Raw genomic sequence first — 19846 nt, 5'->3', positions numbered from 1 at the left:
CATTTCCTCAGAGCTTGATTTATGCTTACCCAGGCAGTTGCATCCTTTGAGTATTCAGCTGGTGTATACTAGAGATATCTGGGGACTGCAAATAGCCATTTAAAAAATGTCTTGCCTGGTAACTGGCAAGATACATTTTAGAAGAATACTCTTATGTTTCCTGAAGCCCTTCTTATACTAAATTTCTTTCACAAATAAACAGCATTCCACTTGTACACATAGAATATATTCCTGGTTCTGTCTAGCAGTCAACAAAGGTAGGTCGTGTTAACTGTTGGCATCTTTGACCAAATTTTCAAAATGGCCTCAACCAGAACACTGAATTTGGTGCCTGCTGTTTACGGTCAATGCATGTTTTTAGGCACCCAGAATGATGCCCCAAAATCATCTTCAGTCAGAATTGCAGGCACTAGTTTAATGGCCAGTTTTTTGTCCCCTGTCCATTCTTAAATTTAAAAAGGCTAAAGTACAGCCCTGGGGTTAATTCCAGCTTACAACCAAACTCTTCTGTATTTGGGAGGTGTGAACCTTGTGAAAAGATAAGTTCCTGGCCTCAAGGGCCTTACAGTTTGCTAGATAAATCATAGACAATGATAGATGAAGGGTGAGGGGGAAGACAACAGTAAATGGGGGATTGAAGAACTACTCTTTACGGTTCTGATTGGGCCTGCTTCTCTCTGCCAGCTGACCTCCATTTGCCACAGGCTATGCCTACTTTATATCACTTAGGATTCCTCTGTGTCATGGGACTCCTCAGTTACCTCTTTTGGAGAGCTCTCCAGCTGCTCTGTGCCGTTTCAGGGCAAAGCAGCCCAGAACAGATGCCAAGGTTCTAGGCCTGAGTGATTAGATAGGCCTTAAAACTAGCCCTGAAGGTCATTGACTCAGATTCAGTTTCACACTAATGGGGAAGTGAATTTCAGAGTCAAAGGTAAAACCAGGCACAGAGTACCCTCTCTTTCAGTTCCTCAGAGTTCAAATATGGGCTTCTAGCTTCAGTGTTCACTATGATCTCATCTGCCCTTCTCTGTTATCTGTCCTAAATTAGGCCTTTGTGGGTTAAGTGCAACTATGTGTTTAAGTCCTGCTTTTGCTCTTACGCAAGCACAGAGGAGTTCTGTCATTCATTATTATAGGTGCAGGATCGGCCTTCTCTGATAAAAAGTGTCACTTCTTCCAGTTAATGCACTGAGGATTTGTCAGCTCTCTTTCTCAGACATTATCGTGTTTGCTGTATATTCTACAATTTCATCTTGCTTTTCTCCTTGATATTTCTACTGCGTGACTGTTAAATAGGAGTCTCCTTTAACCATTCTTCACTGAAGAAATCAAATGGAGCATGCGTGACTCAACAGTTTGATCCAAATGATGACAGACTATGTAGCTTTTAATGTGGAAAGGCAGTTATTGGCTATAATTAGGAACAAAGATAAACAACAACGCTTTTCTGATTGTCTGAGATGGAGAAATAAGAAGGGAAATTATAGTGATACTACTACTACTAATTATAAAAAAACTAAGCAAATGGTGATAATAAAAACATAGGTCCCAGTTCGTCAAAACTCTTAAGCATGTGCTTAAGTTTACAATGCAACTTGAGAGCTTTTCTGACTAGGGATGAATTTACTCACTTGCTTAAAGTTAAGCATTTGCTTGAAATGCTTTGCTGAATTGGGGCTATAAAGATTAACCCCCTTCCCTCTCTAACCAAGTGAAAAGCAGCAAAGGACCAGCTCCTGCTTAATATTAGTGGGTATTTTGTGTGCATAAGGAAAGTAAGAATGGGCTCAAAGTACCAACTGCTCCTTTCTACTCAACTGCACGTTTTTCAATAAGGTTGATGGTACAGGAATGGAACAGAATTGTGAAAAGTGTTTAACAGTGCGGGAGAGTAGCATTGTCTAGGCTATGAGGAGGCCACAATTTGGGCCTATAACAATTTAAACCATATTGGCCATTCTGCATGGTGTCAAGAGCTTACTGAAATTCCAGACTTAGAGTGGTTGCCAAGAAGGGCTGGGTCTGTCATGATCTGACCATGAAATTTCATTTGCTCATAGCAGTTGCCCCTAGCTGCCTCCGCGTCCCCGTCCCCCCCACCTTTCTTTCCTCCCTATGATTAGAGGGCTGTTACCTGGCCACTGCACCTTGAATGGTCCCTTAAAATATGTGTTAACTATTTATGCTAAACAATCTGTTTCATCTTTTAGTTAGCTGTAACATTGAGTATGTTTCCCAGACTTGAAGAAGAGCTCTGTGCCAGCTCGAAAGCTTGTTTCTCTCACCAACAGAAGTTGGTCCAATAAAAGATTACCTCGCCCACCTTGTCTGTCTAATATCCTGGGACCAACACTGCATTACAACATGTGTTCATAACAACATTTTAGACTCAGTCAGTTCCATTTTATTTATAATGCCCCATTGAGAGCAACTGGTTCACCTCCCTTTTATTTTGTCAGGTCTGCAAGCCCATTTGAACTTTGTTGTTAAGAATATGTTATTTTTGGAATAAAAGGAGGGACAGACATAAAATGTCAGTTTCCATATACCTCTATAATTTGTACTATTGAAGGTGTGCACGTAAAACCCTGTCCCTGGTTGTTGCTGGAGAGAAAAAGGTAGTTTACCGCTGTTAGGACCATGCTATGTCAGTGGTTTAAAAAGCTGTTGGACAGAAACTTCTTGCTGCATTACTTTTATGTTTTCTCTCTCTCTAGGATCTCCTGCTCCAGTTGGTTCGGTCTATATTATTAAAGCAGTGGGAAAAAGCAGCATGATGATTGGCTGGGAGAGACCGGTAGTAGATGAATTAGGATGTAGTAATGGAACTTTCATTACAGGATACAGGGTAAGTTTAAATACAAAGTAAAACACTACATCAAATTCTTTATGCCATGATAAAGAGGAAACATTTATTTAATATTCGTGAGTAGTTTTTGTCACATGCATAATTTTTTTATTTCAAATACTCAAAGTGTTAATATTTGGATGCTACCTAGTACAGCACATTGATTTTAAATACTCAGTAAAATCCATAAAGTCATGTTTTATTACAAAGGCAGATCTTATACTTGTGTTCAAAGACTATTGACACAAAAGCTACTGAATTTAATTTAGAAAAAAACCAAGTAGAAATAATATGCGCTTCTGTATTAGTCTTGATATTGCTTAAATATCATAACATTTTAAAATGACATTTAAGAGTATTTCTTTTTCAAGGGTCTAACTAAACTTAAAATTCCCATTTAATGAACCTAGAAATAGCAAGGGGTCATTATTAATTGCAGAAGTTTAGGTTTCAAATTCTTCATTTTGTATCTTCTGCAATGCTTGTGAAAAGCTCATTGTCTGCACTTCGCAGATACATTAATGGAGCCTGATTCTGCTACACTTACATTGGGTTTGCTGAATATTTCAGGTCTATTGTAGGTATTTTTATAGCTCCCATTACTGCCTCACAATCTTTAATGTATTTACCCCCGTAACACCCCTGTGAGGTGGGGCAGTGCTATTATCCCCACTTTAGAAATGGGTAACTGAGGTACAGAGAAGTATACTTAGTGACTTGTCTTAATCACATAGTAAATCTGTAGCAGATGAGGGAATTGAACCTGGGTCTCCTAAGTTAGTGCCCTAACCACTGGATCATCCTTTTAATAGGGCTATTTGAGAAGTGAAGGACTACTCAACATGAGTAAAAGCATCATAATTTGGCCCATAATAATGAGGGAAATTGATTTTACTTTATTGTTAAGTGAATTTAATTCTTGTACAAGGTGCCAGATTGATAGCCCTGAAGATAGAAATCCTTTATATCTCTGCAGAGCAGGTCAGCAGTACAGTGCAGGCTTCTCCAGACCTGGACGGCAGATACTTCTCAGGGGAACAGGGTACTTCAGTCTCCACGCTCCAGTTCTTTGGTTTTCCCTGGATGCTGAATTGCCACTTGTATGATACATTTTGCCTCTCTCTCCAGCTCATTTCAGGAGAAGAAAGATAGCAAGTAGTTTTCCCCTTCATAATTCTAGGGAGAAAATGGCTCTAATCAGAAATATAAAATATGCTAATGCAATAAGAAAAATATTTCATTTGCCATGGTTGCCAGGATATACAAGGTTGTCAATAACATATGATGATCTGCAATATAACATGCTACCTCAATAACAGCATGTAAAATTAATGTGAGTTACATGTCCAGAATAAGGGGTGAATATAATTTCATTATATTATAAGAATATTTCATTATATTTGCCATCATTTGAAAAAAAAAGACATTCAACTGTAACCTGGCAAGAATAAACTCAATTAACTATTATCCAATTATTCTAATTGGTATAAATGTGTACCCTTTTTCTTTAAAAAGCTATGAACAGTTCCCCTTTGAAGTGACTTTTGGAAACCCTATTTCATTGTCAATTTGTGATTGTATAATATATAACATCCCAGTTGTACCAATGACTAATGCATTTAAGACCTGTGGATGTATGGTATATTTTGTTCCCATTTGCTGTAGTCAAGATGGTATAATATTAATAATTCTCCTACATCAGTTATATGCTAATCAATTTTTAAAGAGATGCTGTCCCTGCCTTCCCATCTCCCTTATTGTAGTTTCTGTGAGAGCAATAAGTTATCACACATTTCTTTTATTCATGCCTGCACCTGAATTCATGTGTATATATAGGCTGAGCTGGCTGATGAATTTTTAAAGGCATGTGATTGCAATCTCCTAACCAAGGACTTGAACATGTCTTATTAAAGACAATGGTAAAACTCCTCTTGATTTCACTAGGAGCAGGTGCAGTCTTCAAAGTATATAGTTTGCAGGCTTATGGCAGACACAGGTATATATTTTTATATGTGTGTGTGCTTTACTTGAAACTGCCTTAAATTATACCTTACATGTGTCATAACTTTAGGGCAGTAGTTTTGGAATGCTATTTACATTTCCCACTTTACTACTGTGTATGTATTAGACTTTGGAAATTTTGAAAAAAAAAGCAACAAGATTTTTTGTGTAAGGTCTTTGCACTGTGGTACTCCTGTGGGAACTCTGGCAAGTGCAAAACAATGCTCCAAACCCTGAAACCCTTACTCAGTGCCATCTTCTGCTAAATAGTCCCTTACTCTTTGGATAGTCCCATTGAAAGCAATTACTGCTTGTGATGCATAAGTGTGGCAGAACCTGGTTTGTGGTCCTTACTTAGGCTACGTCTACCCTGCGCTGCAGTGCAGCCTATGGAGGTGTGAATTGCAGAGTGCAGCAAATTCTCTGTGCTCTAACTGATGTTTGTGTACACTGCTGGAGTGAACTAAAATGTACCTAGTTCTCCTTAATGTAGTACTCTTTCAAACAGGACTCTGTTAACGCGAACTAGGAACTTTTGAATTCGCACCAGCAGAAACCACATTGGGCAGTTTGTGCACCGCAATTCACAGCCTCCTAATCTGAACTACAGGGCATTATAAACAAGCCCTTAGCCACTGGTTTCAGTTGGTGTTTGCTTGAATAGGAACTGAGGATCAGATTCGCAAAGGTATTTAGGTGACTAAAGATGCAGGCAGGTGCCTAGTATTTTCAAAATTGCCTAAGAAGGTTAAGTGCCTAACTTCATTAAAATCTGACTCGGAGTAAAAATGGTGCAAGTGCTTTAGGATCTGGCCCAATATGTTTAAAGCCTGGAGTTTTTTGACACACAAGTTACTCTTTCACAAACTAGTGTCAATGGCAGTTACCCACGAGAACACTCTCCACATTGCCAGCGTCATAGAGCTCCTGTGAAATCATTGGCAGAAAACCAGAACAAGGGTATGTGCCTCTTAATCCCACTTAATCAAATCACCTTAAATGAAATGTCGTAAAATGTAAATCACTATTGAATAAGCACCTAAAAATTCATAGCTACAGTAGGTAAATTTCCAAATAGCCTCCACAACCTAAATTAGGTAATTTAAACAAGCTATTTATTTTCTCCTTAACCTTTAACTGAACTTTATATTACACTACAGATATATACAGATGGGGAATTTCGTAAATCTGTTATGAGTTCAGCATGCACGAAGGTAAGCAGAGTTTTTTGTAGAAAGATATTATTTGTTATCAGTATTTAATTTGGAGAAACCATTGAGCTGAATAATTTCATAGGCCATGCAGTGATGGGGGAGGGGATATTATTTCCTTGATTACAGGGTAATTTTTGAAGGTAGTGCTGCTTAGCATCATCCTTTTGCAGCAATATAACTAATAGAAATAATCACTGGATTTTGTGTTAGAGTGAAGAGCAGGAACCTGAAACAAGATCATTGTACCTGGTATTACATATATATCTCCTAAATCATTTGCCTGAAATTCTTTTGAGGTTATGGTTGCTTGTTCTACCCAGTCTACTGGGTTGCTTATGAGTTGCGAGACATCATAAGGTCAGTTCCTAGGGCATCATAGATGATGCGCATCATCAAGCACACATTAATTCCACCTGGGGTTTGTGTGCTTCTCTCCTATCACCTCTTGAAAATCTGCCATCAGATGCGTTGTGGCTTTTCATAATCCCAGGTGAGAACGAGTCGGCTTCCTTCCACCCAGCATGATTCCTGGCTAGTCTTTTCAGCATCAATAGTTGGGCTTTAATGCCAAATCTCATTCCGAGTCAACTGTTGGCAGCAATTTCGTAGTATCATTTCCAGTTATTACTGAAAGTATACAGAGACCAGCGCTATCATGTTAGGCAACAGAGATTAACTGAACATGTGAGTCAAGTAATTTGTTTCATGTAATATCATGGAACATTCAGCCATGCTTTTCATACACGTCTCTCTCTTTCCAGACATCTTAGTTGTCTTTGACTCAGTATGAAATTTATAAATAAATGTGTGCTTACTGTGTATTTAGTATCCTTGTGTGTTGTGGTGAACACATTGCGTTTAAAAATTAAATAGTATGCTTTTTCTTAAGTGACCGTTAGCCAATAGATATATGCTAGCTGTAGGGCATACGATATTAATATTGTATTATGCCCAGCATGTAGTCGGTTATGTTAACTGAATGATATATCTTTCCCACAACTCTGTTCACTTTGTTCACATGCATCAAGAGATATATATACTTTGCAAAGCTCAGTGTAGCTTTTGGCATTAGCAAATATAAAGTCTGTCAAAGGCAAGATACATCTGTTCTGTGTCCTAGTATATGTACCTTCAGGGGCAACTGGTTTCAAGTGTAATATCCAAAACAGAGATAAGGAAAGGAACAGAACAAGTTAAGGAACTGGTACAAACTCATGGGTTGGACCTTAAGTGATGTATAAATTGCTTTCAAACTTATAAGCAACTGTGCTATAAATATAAGTGGTTTGAGGGACATATTTTGAAGCACACCTTCTATGTAAGATGAACTACATGCTGTGAGAAAAAAAGCATTCTCAGAAGGATTAGCATGGTATTAATGCTTTCCTTTCTGTATTGTACTGCTTTGTCTTTAGACAATAAATTGGAACATTTGGTTATTTGGTCTTTTAAACATGTTTTGTAATGAACTCCAAGTGTAGTCAATCAATTGGAAATTCTTTTAACAGAACTGATTATGTGGATTAGTTTTTCTCGGTCTTCCTGTTTGTGTATATACCACATATGTGTAGGTAATATGCATTAGGTAGAGGAAAGATGTGCTAACTTGCAGAGACATAGGAGAAATTAATTTATTGTGCACCTTTGACTGCCTTGCCTGCACTCTACTCTGAAGACTTATTTCAACATTCCAGATCACTGAGCAACTTCAAACAGCTGCCATTAAAAACAAAACAAAATTAAATTAAAAAAAAAAACCTACTAGAGAAATATTTTTCTCCTGCCCCTTCCCCAACATGTGGCATTCTCCTGCCCCACACATGCAAATTATCCCTACCCGAGGCCTAGGATGGGCAAGATGGGCCTGGACCAGCAATGGATATTCTAGACATAAAAATATCAAGCTTGAAGTCCAGAATTTTGTTTCTCTCTACCTCTGGAAAAGGGGAGATTCCCAGCTTCCCTGTGTGACCCTGTACTTTTTCTAGCCCTGGAAGGGACTGAGATCACAGACTTGACAACAGTGACATTTTTATGAATGGAAAAGCTTTTTTAGTGCTCTTTTAAAGGGTTTTATGACTCCCTCTGAGCCCTTTACAGCTGGGTTCAAGGGGCCCACATATGCACCCAGGTAGCCAATAGGTGCTTTGCCCTCCCCACAAAAGGGGAAGATGAGAAGAAGATAGTTTAAAATCTTTCTAAATCGTGTAAAATGTTTTCTTATGTAAGATGTGACATATACAGAATATGTGAACAGGGGGGTGGGGATGGTGCAAAGGCTTTCTTGGGATGACCTGCATTACTCATGAGTGGTTTTCACACTCATGAGTAATGTGAACATCCCAAACTTATGCTGATAAAACCTTTATACCATTTCACCCTGTCCCCATTGATGTACTCCTTATTTTACACAGGCACATGTGCACACACACTGGGCCAAATTCTTTGCAATGTAAAAAGGCAAAACTCCATTGAAATCAAAGGAGCTTGTGCCCATTTGTACCAGTGGAAAATTGGCCTAATATGTGTTACATAAAGTTCTATGTGAATAGTAGTATTGCTCTAATGTGTGACTTCAACTCATTTTAAAATGGAGATCTCCTCTCATTTCAGACTATTTTAGAAAATCTGGATCTTTCTGTGCCGTTTCAAATCAGCGTTCAGACTGTTGGTTCTTCTGGTTTGGTATCTGAGAAGATGAATGTTCGATTTAGTTGTCCTTTAACAAAAAAGGAAGCTTCATCATTTGCCTTTAGTGTTTACCCCGAAGACCAAAAGCCTGGTGCCAGCTCCCATTAGGTAGCAGAAACTGCATCTGTGTTATCAATGGAAAGTCTTATCCTCTGGTCATTTTTGACTGAATACATTTTACTATCCTCATGACAAACACCTGTTTACAACTTATGCATGTTTGTGTTCTAATCAGTAGGCACTTGTAATACCAAAGAACCTGTGAGTTATCAGTAATACACTGTACATCAAAGTAGTTCTACAGAAATGAAAAGCTTTTTTTCTGCTGCCTTTTTGGTGAAATGTATGATGGCTGTTCATTAATATGTACCTTGCATGCACACGTTAGAGTTTCATTGTCTTAGAAAAGGAAATTCATAATGTAACTGTAGATGGAGGTGCTGCTGGAGCACAGTTGCCAACTTTCATGCAGTAAATAAGCACCCAGACTTTCACAATAAGCCAAAAATCAAGCTAACCCCATTTGAAAACAAGGCCAAAACCATCCAATCCCTCAGAACCCCAACACTCTATGTGACTAGATTCCCCGCAGCGTGCAGTCTGGGACTGTGGTGGGCCCGCTGTGCAACCCTTACTCTCTCCCCGCCTTGTCCCCCCTTGCCCTACTTGCCCCCCCCCCCCATATCCCTGCTTGCCAGGAGCTGATAAAAAAAAGAAGCAATAAGCTACAATCCCAAAACTAGCTAACAAGCAACTCACAAGCCAATTAAACCAAAAACAAGCCCAATTTCTGCATTTTTTCGTGGGTTTGGCATGTCTGTGCTGGAGTTAATTTAATGATGAGGAAAACTGGGATTGTGGGTATCTGCTTCTTGTCCCTCCGAACTTTGGGGGGTAAAATTATCCGACTGACTTAAAAGTAAGACTGGTTCAGCTCTGGTATTGACCAATAAGGAGTAGATGATCTGTAGTGTGGCGTTAAGGGGTATCTTGGATCAGTGACTGTGAGCAGATTGAATTCACTATATCCTAGAGAGGGTTTATTAGTAAGGATCTGTACAAAGGTATTCAGCTATGGGAAAGCACAGTTAGAGGAATTAAAACCATTAATGTTCAAGGTTGCATGGATTAGAAATATAAGGAACTAAAAGTTTAAGTATTTTGGGAGACACTGTAAGTAAAAGATGCACAAGATTTCTATCTCACTGAGGAAGAATGTAAGTAAAACCATAGTACATTTTGTGCAGAGAGGAGATTAAGGTTGGCCTTGTGGTTAGGGTGTTAGTAGGTTGCAGAGTTTGGATCTGGATTTGGACCTGAATCCAAATTTTGCTAGTGCGTGTTTGTTGTTGGTGTTCCAGCTCAAGGCTACAGAAACACATACCCCAAACATCCAAAAACTCAGGTTCACCCAAATCATGAGGTCAGTAAACTGAGGAGTCAGAGCCCCTCCCCAAGAATGTCTTGCCTTTAATTCCTAGATGTTGAAATCTGGGGTTGGGACGGGGTTTTGTTGTGAATCCTTCACATGACACGATTTGAGACAATAAGCAGCTTATCTTGTTCAGATTTTCCTCCATTCCCTGAATGATTCTGCATTATATACATCCCAGAATGAAAATGGAGGCAAAGTGTGAGTGTGCTGTTGTGTGAACGCAGTACACAGCATGCAGGGTAACTCAAATTCAACATACTTTGTCAAAGCAGGTAGCTTGCATAAGCTTTCCTCTTGCTTAAGGGCTATCTTCAGGGCTTCACATAAATATAAGATAATCATGAGAGGTGTGTTAGCTTAAAAGACTATATAATGAATTATGACTTTTTATGAATGCATGACATGATATTGAGGCATAAAGGCAAGTTTTACAGAGTTCAGCATGATTAAGGCATGAACATTCTTTACAAGGTCCCTTTCTTGGTCCTAATAGTATGGGACACCAACCCCTGATGCGGTGGGTCGGGTGGACTGGCGGGACCCTAGCCCCACGGGCCAGAGGGACCCTGGTCCCAGCTGTGTCATGCCAGTGTGACACTGGCCCTGACTGCGCTGGGCTGGGCAGATCAGCAGGACCCCAGCCCGTGCCAGGCCAGGTGTAGGAGGACCTTCCCTCTTATCCCATGACTGCCTACTTTGTTGAAGAGCCTTTGATGAGGGACCTTGTCAAAGGCCTTCTGAAAGTCCAAGTACACTGTATCCACTGGATCCCCCTTGTCCACGTGTGTGTTTGACCCCCTTAAAGAATTCTGAAAGATTGGAGAGGCACGATTTCCATTTACAAAAGCCATGTTGACTCTTCCCCAACAAACTGTGTCCATCTATGTGTCTCATAATTCTGTTCTTTACTATAGTTTCAACCAAACTATGAACACTAGGTCTGACTACCTATGTCCCAATCCATAACATAGGCAGAAATTTTGCACTCTGCTTGCCTCTCGCCTGTGCTATCAGTCCTTTATACCCATTAGCATTAAAGTCACTCACAATATTTTAGCTGCTTACCATTTTTGGTTTAGTATTTGAAGCTTTCAAAGATGGTGAAGCTCAAAGCTTTCAAAGGTGTACAATATATAGAGAGAACAACTATATATAGTACTAATCTTAAATGATCCAAACTGTACCATAGAATCTGTATGGATAGAAATTCCATGCTTGAATAATCAGAATATAGCAGTAGGGATACATTACCAACCACCTGACCAGCATAGTGATGGTGACTGTGAAGTGCTCCAGAGATTAAAGAGGCTACAAAAATAGACAAGTCAATAATAATGGGGCATTTCAGCTATCCCCATATTGACTGGGTACATGTCACCTCAGGACAGGATGCAGAGATAAAGTTTCTTGACACCATATATAACTGTTTCTTAGAGCAGCTAGTCCTGGAACCCACAAGAGAAGAGGCAATTCTTGATTTAGTCCTAAGTGGAGCACAGAATCTGGTCCAAGAGGCAAATGTAGCAGAACCAGAGTCAAGAGTCAAGGGGTCAGGGGTCAGAGATGGAGTCAGAAGTCAAGCCAAAGATTGGAGTCAATGTCTGTTGCCATGGGTGGGGGATTATAAGTAGATATTTGGAACAGGATGGGACAGGTCCAATATAGCAGCCAGTCAGGGATTCCCCTAGTTTCTGAGACAACTTCCTGTGCCTTCTTTCTGGCTTAAAATGAGCCAACCAGAGAAGATGGATATCTCTTCCAATCAGGAGCTTCATAGGCAGTCCCTCTGGTGAGCTAGGGTCCACTAGCCCACACTCCTGCTGGTACAAGTATGCTGACGGATGGTGGCTGCAGTCTGAGGACCCACATTCAAGACCCATGATCCCTGACAGCATAGTTCTGACAATGCACCTCAGTTCTGACCTGCAGCATCCCCACTAGCCCAGCGTGTGAGTAAGAAAGGACTATCATACTGACCTGGCTGCTGGTTTGGTAATGTGGATAAAGTGAGACAACAAATTCATGTTTACTTATTAATCTCATCTCTAATGCTAATGCTCTTACCCTCTGTGTCACCTAATATTCCTTCAAGCCCTTTGTTCCAATTGTTTGGTTTAGAACTGTAGTCATCTTAGAATATTGTGACTGCCTGCTTTTTCATTCTCCTATCATTATAGCATCTAGGCATCACTAATCCATGCTAAAGGGCATAAGGGGAGGATACACAGTGAGGTCTATGGATTACTGGGTGCCAGAGCCAATGTGTGTGAAATAATTCTCCTCACAGAGCAGTGTGGGACTGTGTGTAATCTGTACTATTATCCAGTAATCCCCAAACTTTACTAATCCTCACTAGTGCTCCAGTGCAGACTCCTGAAACAAGGCTTACTGCACTGCTCCATGTGCTGTGGGCATGAAGGGGGACCCGCAGATGTTGTCAAAAGAGGCCACCCAGTTGATGTCTAGGAAGCCTTTTAAAAAGGCTCCTGCGTCATCTCTCATCCTCAACATACAAGGAGATATTGGGTTAAATATCATAAGAGCCTGGCTTGCCTTCAGCTTTCAGAACCAATGCAACTCTGTCCTGTTGTCCACCATCTTCTCTTCCCAATGTCAATATCCTATGTTCGTCATGGGAGAATTCTCCTTTACCGTCCCTCCTTGTTTTGCATAGACCGATTGATTTCCCACTAATATCTTTTCAACTCATGCATCATTGCTGCAAGTGCTTCAGCCTGGTATAATCTTACATCATGTAGTTATGTTTGTATTTGTTCTGCTCACATACTTTTTGCCCCAACCTCAGTTTATGATCGGTGAAAATGGCCTTTGTTTGTCCAGGTGATGACCAAGCCAGCATCCTCTTCTTTTGCTTTCCAGTCTTCATTCTGTTTCTATGGTCCAATATTTGCCATATGTTCAACCCTGACTCCTTGGCTTTGTGGTTGACCAGTGTATTGTAATCTGTCTGCAACACTGCTCGAAGCTATGCACTAGCTTGCTCCAGCACCATTTCCACCAATGTTTATACTTCGCAAATTCTTTTGCTGGCTTCACCAAAGTGTGTGTGTGTGTGTGTGTGTGTGTGTGTGTGTGTTAGCTGTTCCGCAGCTGTGTGGAACAATCTACCACATACAATCTTTTTAGTATATGATGCAAACGTCTTTTTAGTATGAGGAAAGAGCAGCGGTGCACTTGGACAGTCAGCCATTCTTTGCTGATGTGTGGCTGGTGAAATCAAGTGGGTATGTTACACCAGCTATGATTGACTGCAGACTAGGGCAGACAAATTTATCATGGGCTGGCTGTTGCATTGACTAGGCTGCCCTTTCTGTATAGCCTACCTTCTGTAATGGATGAAATGAGACTCTGAGAAGACTAAAATGGACAAACACACACAGTACACTAGCTATTAATTTACAAAACTAGCAACTAGCAAAATAAAGCCACTGATGATGGATGACATAGTTGAGTTATTTGTGCCCTTTTCGGTCCAACTTTCCATACACCCTTAAGCATCTGCCTGCTGCACATTACTCCAAGAACAAAGCGTAGTTTGCCTTTTACATATTTTAAGTCAAAACTTTAATGATAGGATATTCTTGCAGTGGGACTAATTCATCCATGATGTGTAGCTGCACTGACTTCAGTGGGGTTACACCAAGCGTGGATTTGGCCTAATGTGTTTTAGAGCTGTATTTATAATATATCTGAATCCGTTGGGCCATTAATCTTTAAAGTTTCCCATTCATGCCCATAAATACATTAACTAACAGCTCTTCCCAGCTATCTTGATTATGCAGGTCACATACAGGTTGCTATAGTAACCCTGCAAGCCACGTAAGAAAGGGAGGAATAATATATATATATATATATATATATAGGCACACACTCCCTGATTAATGTTAAGGGTGGGTAGATCATTGGATTAGGCCCTTGGCTTCCCCTGCATCAGAGAGAGCTCTGAAAGCTAAGACTTTGTGTGGCTGTTCATGTGGGACAGGGTACTAATTACAAAGGTGCCATTCATTGAAGAGTCCTGGTGTTATGATACATTATTTTAGTTTGTTGCAGTCTACGATTACATGTTCTTGGAAGATGATCCTAAAATTCACCACAGGTGTGAACCTGACTTCTGGAAAGGAGATATTGTTTGGGTATATTTAACCAAGAAAGGATGTTTTTTGTGAGGCAAAGGTAAGTCCACTAAATTATTGCACAAAAGGCTACACTGAGTACTGATAAGATACCAAATTACAGAAAGTTAAATGCAATACCAATAGAGGGCCAGATAGTTTCCTCCTATAGAAAACCTTGCTCTGAGCAAGGTTAGACAAACCAGTGATTAAAATGCAGGCACCCTTTTCTTTCTAGCACTTAAATTATTGTTACTCCATTGAGGGAGCTGTACCAATTGTAACATTGATGGGAAAATAGTTTAATGTAGACACATCTGAATTGTACTTTGGAATTTCAGAGTGAAGCAGCTCCACAATGAAATAACTCTCAAGTGTAAGCCAGCTAAATGAAACAGAGTTAAAATTGTTCTCTCTTGTGAACCTTCTTGACATCTTCTGTTTTACAAAGAAACCATTTCATTTCTTTAAAAGGATCCCAGCTCTCTTCTTTGTGTGTCACCCTGAAAAGCCAGATCATTTTTGCTACCTGCTTTGTTGAGACTGTCAACCAGCTCTCTGAGAGTGTCTAGTACTGTATTGGCTGCATTTTACATTTAGGAGGGGGGAAAAGGACCCTGCATCAGAAATTCAGCTTGTATTGCTTTCCTTCCCTCCAAGTACAAAGGATGTTTTGTTTGTGCTCAGGATCCTGCTAAAAAGTTTGGCTGTGAAATTAACTCTGCCTTGAGAATGGGAAATGGGTAGAGAGCACATGGCCTGAGGCTGTTGGATGCTAAGTTCCCCTCACCGCTGCTCTCTTTCACATTCTAAAAGGACTTTTGTACTATGTCGTAGATTGTTCCTCACAGCTGCTGAACAGCTAACAAAAAAGCACACACTTTTGCTGAAGCCTTGATAGGAATGATTTCATGATCCCATTGAATATAAAAGACTCTTGAGAGAAAGTACTTTCCCCATATTTTGGTCTTTTTTTTTTTAGCTGGTTTTAAGAAATGGCTGTTTGTTTGTTTGTTCATCCAAGTTTTTGTTATTTTTTAATAAGACTGTAAGCTTCAGAGCCGGTCAAAAAAATTCCACTGAAACTAAGTTTCATCAGGAAGTTGGCAAAAAGTGGAATTGTGAACTCCCCACTTCCCTTTGTTTCCAAACAGCTCCAGGGAACATTCCAGATACTGCATGGGGAGATGAACTTTTTTAAATGAATGAATAAAGTAACTAGTCCGACACCTATTGAAGTTAATAGACATTTTCCCATTAACTTCAATATGAGAAGGATTGGACCATAAACTCTGTTGATAAAAGACATGATCTTGAAAACCCCTTACTCAGGCTGGAATTAAACTGTTTGCATCAAGTCTAGTTACATGAATAAGTATTCACAGGATCTAGCTTATTTATTCTATCTCTTAGATAGTAGATATAGATCAGAGTGGGAGTTGTTGTATACATTACCTTTATGTAAAAATTGTTTCATATGTAGATGTGTAGAGCAAACACTCAGAAGCGCTGAATACCTATCAAAATCTGTCACAGAGAGTAAAAGAGAGAGACACCCACTCATACATTGGGATATACATAAATGCAAGAGTTCATACTATTTAGATAATTGAAATAGCAGCTATATGCTTAAATCATTTGCACATTAACGGTGGTAGGTGGGGATGTCCCTCATTTAAAGGCACACACATTTCTCCCCACAAAAGACAATGGTTCACGTACTTTGAATCAAATAAAGAATGCGTAACTTCTCCAAAACACATGTAAGCATTTCAGTGCATTGACAGCATACTGGAAGCTGTCTGGTGTCATTCTTAATAAATTCCATAGCATTGAACTTGAGAAGAGACAAAGGATTTGCAAGGATAATTGGGCATAAACTGGAAATCCAGAATCCTCAGCAACTTTTTAAATCAAGAGACGGTATGGGGTGCAGAGTTCAGGGTTAATGGGTTATGGCTGTTTCCTTCCAGTTTTGGGGCTAAAATGGCTTAGTGATCTGACCTTTTGCTCTCCTGTCTGGTACCACAATTTTAAAAGCTGTCTTGGGATTAAAACTTTGGAGTGCTTGGTTAGCTTGATGATCATAAATGCATGTACAGGAAAGTGAGAAATAAGCCAGACTACAATTTGTCACGTCATTCTACATCTGCCAGGAATCCTATCACTTTAACTAGTTGCTGTATGTCAATGCTGCAATTAGACTTGAGGAAATAGAGAAGAAAATCATAATTGTTTAAAAAAATGTTTAAAATGTTCTCATACATGAAATGGGAAGTTTATTTTTTCAGTATGTTCTCCCCATCAAGCCCTGATTCATATTTCAGTATTGTTTGCTTACAATAATGTGACTCTGTTAGGGGTAAAGAAGATTTGAATGGTCTGCAGAAATAGTGGCTATCAAGGGAGATGCGATATATTTTGATGAGGAGTATGGAAGAAATCTCACAATCTCTAACCTGAGGCCTTCAGTCTCTAAAAAGAGCCATCTGTTAACTTTAAAAAGCACTTGCATTAATTATTTATATTTTCATTTTTCATTTTCTATATTTTTATTTAAGTTGGATTTTCCCCATATAAACATTGTAATGGTTTTCTTAGGAGATGCATGCTGAAACTTAATGTTAAGCTTCCTGATTACATTACTCTGATACAATTTATGCTTCTGGTATCTTCCAAACAGAAGGAAACAGGATCGAGCACATGTAACATATATTGCTACTTATACAGGTTAAGAGAGAGAGAGGCTTTTTCAGTTTTTCCTTTTCAAATATTGTTCTATGCATGAAAGCATTGGCTGATTGACTGCATGCAGTTCTCTGACCTTGATTTTCATGTCAGCGTGCGGTCACATTTCATCTTAAATGAAGAATAAGTTTAGGTCAAAGAAGGAAATTATTTGATGATTAATACCACTTTTTTTCTTATCCACAAGAGGGGAAAGATAAGGTAGTACTCAAAATCAGCAAATGGGAATGTGAAAGATTTTTGCCCCTTTATGCATCTGTGTAGGAGTAGAGACAAGACATGAAGTGGTAAGCTACCATGCAGATGATTATGTGTAACCTCAACTTTATTAATTAAATTAACCGAACTTTATGAACTGTGAATAGTTAACATTTAACATCACTGCTGTTGTTACCAGCAGCAAATGTGTCCAGTGCAATACACCATACATAGTAGATTGCAATAAAGGTCATTCACTCATGAGACAGAGACCATCCATAACCTTTCTTCACACAGCCAGCCATCAGGTTTTGGCTTCATACCAAAATCACATCCTCTTTCCTCTTCTTCATACTCAGAATTATGGCACTGATGATGGATGCTTCAGTCTATGCTGGAAGTTGAAGTCCAACACCTTGTCTCAATCCTTACTGCTGGTTCTGGCTTTGGTCACTCTCAGCCTTATACTAGGGACTGGAGTGAGTTAAATTGTCCCAGCTAGTGTCCCTGTACCTCACTGGATCCTGCCATTACAGTTGCCAGAGATTAACTGGGACAGTCATTCCTTGAAACCCAATAGGTTAACCACAAACATTTTCAAGCATCTAGGGATGTCAGATATGTCTACATTGCACGCACATCAGAGTTATACACTCCAGCTTTATGAGAGAGATTAGGGAGTTCATCCTTTGTGCCTAATGATTGCCTCTCACCAGCTTCCCCGTGTACGTTGCTATCTGCCTGTTAGCCTCTTCTCTGGACCAATCAGCTCTGTGAGTTCTAGCGGTTCCCCTCCAAACCCGCCTTATACGCATTTCAGCTCATACGTAAGTGAGATGTGGGGACAGCTACGTGGCTGGCCAAAGCCATTAACCTTGATGTACAAACTAACTGTGTTGCTGAGTCCAAATGGTTTTCTTCCCAGTGCACTATTACAACACGTTATGCTAAACTGAAGCAACAAGGAGTGGAGCAGAGGCATTAATTAATCTCTCAGCATACCCTTTATCCTGTATTGTGTGGTATTTCACTTCAACTCTGTGTTTCAGTTTCCATATCTGTAAAACAGAGATAATATTTACCATAATAACCTCATAGAGGTGTTGTGAGACAATCAAATAGAGCACAATTATGTCCTTGTCCTACCTAGCCAAGCTGAGACGTGTTGGGGAATAATGTCTCTGGTCTGCCATGAAACACAGACATGGCTCTCCAAGTACTCCCCACTGCGAGCAAGCGGGGGAAAGGGGGAGATTGCACAGTGAGAAGTAGGAAGTGGACAGATCCATGGCTCTGCCTCCTCCTACTTGCTGGCCTGAGTAGCTGGCCATGTGAGCAGAAACAGAGCTGTGCCTTCTTCAAGGACTGCTATAGCTTACTTACCCATCTGTGGAACAAGAAATGGCAGAGTGTGTCCTGGAACCATTCCTGGGGTGGGTAATGGTATGCACTGCCTCTTGCTCAGAGCTGGGCCCAAAGGTATAAACTAGTCCTTAGTGTCAGCGAAGTGCACATGCAATAACAACATTGCTCTTTAATAAAATTCTGCTTCTTCTGTGGTTGATTATATTCCTTGTCTGATTTCATATTTTGACTGAGTCATTAAGCCTGATTAAATGTTTCCATTACTTGCTGTGACATTGTATTACATATAACAGAAGTATGCATTTTGGAGCCCTTATGTATATATTTTACTTTGGAGAAAACCTAAGCTTGCTTGACTGTTTGTCTATTTCTTTGAAGGTGAATGGAAGGCAAGGTTTAGCTCCATTGTCCTTCTTGAAGAAATTAATTTTGGATGACCAAAGAAACTAAAGAAAATACAGTGAAGGTACAGCATTCAAGGTATCTGCATGGATTATTTATATGAAATAGCTTGAAAGTGCAAAGCAGCATGGGGAAATCAGTGTGGAGTTGCAATTCACTTAATACTTTGTTCTTTCAATTAATTGTTTCTGCTGTAGTGATCAATAAAAATAGTGTATATCTTAAATCAATATGATTGTAATTCTGAATTACGTTTACTATTCATGTCTATATCTAAAGTCAAGGTTAACTGTTACACTAAATGCGAAAAGAAAGGTTAAAAAGAGATTTTCTTTTTTTAGCTTTGTGCGTTTCCCTGGTGTGATACAGGAGAGCCAGGGAGCAGTGGGAGAGTGCTAGAGGGGAAATATGTAAGCTCAAGGCTAATTCAGGCTTGGTTCCCCGTAGACTAGGGAAGGTGGCTGCAGATTAATTGGAGGACCTGCAGTCAATTAAGGTCCTGTTAGGAACCTAATAAAACCCCCTCCGTCAGGCAGACAGAGGAGGAGGACGAAGGAGAAAGGATGGGAGCTTGGAGGTGTGTTGAAAGATTTGGAAGACCTGAGAATTGAAGTAAGGGGGACGCTGCCCAGCAGGACAGGGAGACTCCCTTCCCTCCAGCATCTAAGGACCAAGGGTAACCCCACCTAAGGGGGACGAGGGTAAGAAACCCACAGGGGTTGAGAGGGGCTGGGACTCAGAGCAAGGAGCAAACCCAGACCCCTCCCCCGCTTCCCTCCTCTACCACCTTCCTGGGCTAGTGGCAGGG

At 40.0% G+C, this 19846-nt stretch overlaps 1 protein-coding gene across 2 annotated transcripts in view; it reads left to right on the top strand.

Moving 5' to 3' along the window:
- The window catches only part of LOC140910766 (RIMS-binding protein 3-like), a 38641-nt gene extending 19540 nt beyond the window's left edge, over positions 1-19101 (top strand). For both annotated transcript variants that reach the window (XM_078852586.1, XM_073342552.1), the window contains 4 exons: positions 2718-2848; positions 6010-6063; positions 8677-8862; positions 19015-19101. In XM_078852586.1, the coding sequence (XP_078708712.1) occupies positions 2774-2848; positions 6010-6063; positions 8677-8862 (315 nt within the window). In that variant the 5' untranslated portion in view covers positions 2718-2773 and the 3' untranslated portion in view covers positions 19015-19101. The remainder of the gene's footprint in view (positions 1-2717; positions 2849-6009; positions 6064-8676; positions 8863-19014) is intronic.
- Positions 19102-19846: the final 745 nt, after the last annotated feature.

This window comes from Lepidochelys kempii, chromosome 4 (genome assembly GCF_965140285.1).
Source record: "Lepidochelys kempii isolate rLepKem1 chromosome 4, rLepKem1.hap1, whole genome shotgun sequence".
NCBI classification, from domain to species: Eukaryota; Metazoa; Chordata; order Testudines; family Cheloniidae; genus Lepidochelys; species Lepidochelys kempii.
The sequence above is the reverse complement of the archived record's forward strand: the minus strand, read 5'-3'. Positions and strand labels throughout refer to the sequence as shown.